The sequence below is a fragment of the Myotis davidii genome, unplaced genomic scaffold (genome assembly GCF_000327345.1).
Source record: "Myotis davidii unplaced genomic scaffold, ASM32734v1 scaffold370, whole genome shotgun sequence".
Taxonomy (NCBI): domain Eukaryota; kingdom Metazoa; phylum Chordata; class Mammalia; order Chiroptera; family Vespertilionidae; genus Myotis; species Myotis davidii.
The window spans coordinates 2,670,309-2,675,857 of record NW_006288615.1 but is presented as its reverse complement, the minus strand read 5'-3'; the positions used below and the strand labels follow the sequence as shown (position 1 = coordinate 2,675,857).

The window sequence follows — 5,549 nt, the reverse complement described above, 5'->3', positions numbered from 1 at the left end:
GTGTTTTGAATAGATATAATCCTGTAACGCTGTCTGTTAGAAGCTGAATCATTTTTAGCTATACAAATCAGTATAAAATAAAGAGTCTCATTTATTTGCTTGAGCGGGGAGAAAAAAAGGCTATGGCATCAGGTATGATTGCAGAGGAGCCATGAGCTTGGTAACTTATTCTAAATATTGTTCATCCTCAGGTATGCATTTATAGAATTTGCTTCATTTGAAGATGCTAAAGAAGCTTTAAATTCCTGTAATAAAAGAGAAATTGAGGGCAGAGCAATCAGGCTGGAATTGCAAGGACCCAGAGGATCGCCTAATGCAAGAAGCCGTAAGTTTCAATTACCAGGGGTTGTGGTTGGGGGATAGCTGTCCTCAGTGCCATGCTTCAACTTGGGTCAGATCTAGAGGTGAACTTTTTTTTTCCTGTTGTTGCTGAGTAAATGACACTGGATATGATGACTGATTATCTGAGAAATAATTGATGAAATCCAAGAAAATTCCTCTAGATAGTCAAGTTCTGATCCAGCCACGTCAGCTCTGAGCAACAGATTTGCCCGTAGTTTACTGCCCTGTGTAGTGGTTGTAGCTTCCTGCTTGAGATCTGTCTCACTTGTTTGGGTTGGCTTTCCTGCTTTTGTAAAAGATCTGCTTTGGTGGTCAAAGTAGACTTGAGATAGCAGTTGATTTAAGTCCTTTGATTTCATTAAGTATTAGTTGTCTAAGATTACCTCCTTTTTCTCATAGAGACACTTGAGGGTTCCGAAACAACAAGCATTCTTGGCTAGTGGTCATTCTAAACATTGCATAAATCCATGTCATCATTATGAATGATTATTTTTTGTTCTTTCCCAGAGCCATCCAAAACTCTATTTGTCAAAGGTCTGTCTGAGGAGACTACGGAAGAGACATTGAAGGAGTCATTTGATGGCTCTGTCCGGGCAAGGATAGTCACTGACCGGGAGACGGGCTCTTCCAAAGGGTAAGGTGCACGAGGGTACAGTGTCCACTGAGTGGGGACCTCTCATCCAGTGTGTCTTCTCAATGAGCTCCTTTCTGTCGCTCTGTGGCAGTTTATGGATTCGCACGAGAAGAAGAGACAATTCACAGAGCTAGCATTATTTTGCCTCCTGTCTTCGGAGGTATATTCTGCTGTTTTGTGAGACATTTTTGTATTTAGGCTGTCAGTAAATCCAGTTTCAACTTTCTGGAGAGAGCTACTCTTGCCACTTTGGTCTTTTCTCAATTGAGCAAGGCTACTTTCTCGGGATCAATGTCCAATATGTGAGTCAATCCTCAGTTCTTAAATGTGTCCCATCTCAAACAGTTCTGTTCTTGATCAACTTGTTCACAGAAAAAAATATTTCTAATAACAAAACTGCAGTTCTAGGCCCTTTCATCTAGACCTGATAACCCTTTTATGTTGATACATTAGCATGACAAAAAGCATCTCTCAGACCACAAACGGGAGAGAATGTAAATCAGTTTACCTCTAAACTTCTAGTTAGCATCTCAGGAAATTGTGCTGTGAATATTTTTGTGTGTTTTGCTGGTGAAATGGAAGCTTGGCATAATTTTAAAACAAGAGTGCTGATGTTGCTGTGTGAAAGTGCTCGAAAAACAATGATCACAGGAAATTGGAGAGATAGAAAAACTGTTGTTGATTTCGATAAATGAAAAGCAGCTGGCTGAGGCCATGATCCCTGAGAAAGAAGATGCTGCACCAGTGGAACCTGTGCTGAAAGTGATTTAAGGCTAGTTAAGGCTGAATCGACCCATGAACCAGTAGGTCACGGTTCGATTCCTGATCAGGGCACATGCCTGGGTTGTGGGCTTGATCCCCAGATCCTCTCTGATCATTGATGTTTCTATCTCTCCCTCTCCCTTTGTCTCAAATCAGTAATAAAAATATATATTAAAATAAGTAAATAAAGCCAGTAGGGGTGGTTCCATAAAAGTTAGAAGAGAAATGTTTATATAAAACAATATGTTAGCCATGTATTATGTATAAGAAAGGTTAAAACAGAATCATTTAGTGGTCTGGAATGGATTCAATTTACATTTCTAGTGGGGAAAATGATTCCATTTTTGAAGAGCCTGCTGGAATGAATGAAGTTAGAGTCTGTTTTCCATATATCTTTGCTTTATAATGGATAATTTTATTTGGTGTTTTAGGTTTGGTTTTGTAGACTTCAACAGTGAGGAAGATGCCAAAGCCGCTAAGGAGGCCATGGAAGACGGTGAAATTGATGGAAACAAAGTTACTTTGGACTGGGCCAAGCCTAAGGGTGAAGGTGGCTTCGGGGGTCGTGGTGGAGGCAGAGGTGGCTTTGGAGGCAGAGGCGGTGGCAGAGGAGGCCGAGGTGGATTTGGTGGCAGAGGCCGGGGAGGTTTTGGAGGTAAGGATCATTGGGGTCCGCATCAGTGGTCACTATCACTGGGGGAGGAAGACCTGGCAGCTTTGCACCTGTTTAATGACGTCTTCTCTTCCTTCAGGTCGAGGAGGCTTCCGAGGAGGCAGAGGAGGAGGGGGAGACCATAAGCCACAAGGAAAGAAGACGAAGTTTGATTAGTTTCTTCTATCCCTGTCTTTCCCTCTTCCATTTGAAAAAGAAAGGACTCTGGTGTTTTTACTCTGTTACCTGATCAATGACAGAGCCTTCTAAGGACATTCCAAGACAGTATACAGTCCTGTGGTCTACTTGGAAATCCATTTAGATAACATTTCAAAGGAGATAACCTGTTGGTTTTGACTGGATATTCGTATAAACTTTTTAAAGAGATGAGTGGTAGAGCTAACCCTTATCTGTAAGTTTTGAATTTATATTGTTTCTTCCCGTGTACAAAACCATTTTTTTCCTACAAATAGTTTTTTTTTGTGTGTGTGTTGGGATATAAAGGAAAGCAGAATGTTTTATCATAATTTTGCTTCAGCAGCTATGGGACAAATTAAAAGTCCTAAACTCTGGTGCCAGACTTGTACTTCCTAGAGTGTTTCTCCTGGAATATTGTTGAAGGTGGAGCATGGTAAACCCACTTCAGATCCATCCCACCCCTGATGAAAATGCTTGTTGCTTAGGTTTCAAATGCTCCAGCCACAAGTTTGGTGAAATGGAAGTTTCCTCTGGCTTCTTGGGAGGCCAGTGTGTTCTGACAAGCTCGGGAAAGAGGAACAGGAGCCCTTTGGTTAGGCCTCCGTAGATACACGCTGAGAGTATAGATTCTGGAATAGTCAGTGACTAATGTCGGATGGATGGACCAATGGGGACTGTGAGGCTGGGGAAGAAGCTACCAATCCTATAGATGATGGACCTGGTATTTTTTGGTCTATCTTCCAGCAATCTTAGGTGGAGCTATAAGAAAGGCCTTTGGTTTTGCACTATGTGCAGTACCCAGACATTCTAACTGACTTATTAAACATTCCCTGCCCCTATTACACACACACACTTGTTAGAAGTTAAAGGCTTATGAGATGTCTAGGGTCAAGGGACTGACATGATACGTTTACTTGAAAAATGGTGCCCCAACCCAGCTGATGTGGCTCAATGGTTGAGTGAAAATGTATGAGCCAGAGGTCATAGTTCAATTCCTGGTCTGGGCACATGCTGGAGTTGCAGGCTTGATCCCCAGTAGGGGGCATGCAGGAGACAACTGACCAATGATTATCGTGTTTCTCCCTCTGAAATCAAGGAAAAGTTTTAAAGTACCCCCAGTGACGGCTAAGTTTTTTTTTTTTTTAAATTTTGATTTCAGAGAGGGAGGGAAACATCAATGATGAGAGAATCATTGATTGGCTACCTCCTGCATGTCCCCTACTGGGGACTGAACCTGCAACTCGGGCATGTGCCCTTGATTGGAATTGAACCTGGGACAGCTTCAAGTGCATCTGCAGGCCGATGCACTATCCACTGAGCCAAACAGGCTAGGGCATGGCTGAGATTTTTTAAATCGGCCAACTCTTAAAAGCCGGTGGACTTAACTACCTGGTTACTAATCAGACTAAAAAAATGCAATACTGGTAGAATTCAATACACTTAGAAGGAAACCAACCTAAAAGGTAAGTGGGTAGTTGTGTCTTTTTTTTTGCTGCTGGTGGGATGTGGAAATCTAAACCATGTGGCACATCAACCACTTACCAGTACTAAGGACTTAAGAGCAAGACAAGTCTTGCTTTTGAGGGATGGCAGTGCTAATGAAAGGTGCTGCCAAGGGAGGTCTGTCCTGATAGGGAAACGAAAATGAGCTGGGAGCCAGTGTTTTCCTAGACTAAAAGTTACAACTCCAAGCATGTCGTGGTTAAATCTCAAAAGGCTGGGTGGAATTAGAATTGAACATATCAAAAGTTGTTTTGTTAATGGTGCTTAATCCCTCCTAAACTGTCATGGGCCTGTGAGGGGTCTTTGTGGGCCTCCAGGGACCCATCAGCATTGACTTGGGCCTTCTCCCAAGCAGATGCTTGGCTGCTTTGCTCAACAATTGACAGGCCTTGCCGAAACCGGTTTGGCTCAGTGGATAGAGCGTCGGCCTGCAGACTGAAAGGTCCCAGGTTCGATTCCGATCAAGGGCATGTACCTGGGTTGCGTGCACATTCCCAGTAGGAGATGTGCAGGAGGCGGCAACTCTCTGTCCCCTTCCTCTCTGTAAAAAAGTCAATAAAATATATTTAAAAAAAAACCACAATTGACAGGCCTAAGAGTAATAGGCAATTTGGGAATCTAGGAGCATGAAGTAGAGTGCTACCAGCTCAGGCCCAATAGTGCTTATTCAATGCTTGTCTGACTTGGAAACTTAGAGTAGAGTTTTGGGGGCTTACCTTGTTGAAGCGAAGGTAAAGAAGGCTAGAGCCTGACCTGATAATTGCAAGAGGAGTTATTGGCTGCTAGGGTAGGGCCTGTAGTATAAGATACCTGTCCTGCCATTAGAGTTGGTCTCTGCTAGATAAATGCTGATACCATGTCCTCAATATGGGCAGGAAAGTTAAGGTTCTTCCTGCTACTTCCTTCCCATTAAGGGATGGAAACAGTCCAGTCCTGTTAACTCCAGAGGTATGCTGGTTTAAATGAAGATGAGGGTGGAAGCCCAGCCAGCGTGACTCGGGTGGTTAAGCTTTGACCTATGGAACCAAGAGGCCACGGTTAGATTCCCAGTCAGGGCACATGCCCAGGCTGAGGGCGACCGTATTTGCCGGCGGATAAGACGACTGGGCGTATAAGACGACCCCCTAACATTTCCACTCAAAATACAGAGTTTGTTATATACTCGCCGTATAAGACTACCCCCTCTTCCGCACACCTTCCACACACCAAATAAAAGGTAAAACAATATCAGATTTGATTTTAACATTTTAATTTATATTCAAATGCTTATGACATGCAGGAAAACTGTCACAAGGCTGTATGTAATCAAACATATACATAAAACAGTGCAAGTTTATTACCGGTAAACATACCGGTAATTCACTAAAGAAAACACACTCTATAGACTGGTACCGTAGATGCTTCTCAGGAACACAGGCAAGCAGCCCACAACCTAGAGGGACTGTCAATGATAGAAGA

General features: G+C 43.0%; 1 protein-coding gene across 1 annotated transcript in view; it reads left to right on the top strand.

Moving 5' to 3' along the window:
- The window catches only part of NCL (nucleolin), an 8,521-nt gene extending 5,551 nt beyond the window's left edge, over positions 1 to 2,970 (top strand). Inside the window, exons 9-12 of the mRNA XM_015561869.1 lie at positions 192 to 325; positions 850 to 976; positions 2,170 to 2,393; positions 2,491 to 2,970. Coding sequence (XP_015417355.1) covers positions 192 to 325; positions 850 to 976; positions 2,170 to 2,393; positions 2,491 to 2,567 — 562 coding nt within the window. The 3' untranslated portion in view covers positions 2,568 to 2,970. The remainder of the gene's footprint in view (positions 1 to 191; positions 326 to 849; positions 977 to 2,169; positions 2,394 to 2,490) is intronic.
- Positions 2,971 to 5,549: the final 2,579 nt, after the last annotated feature.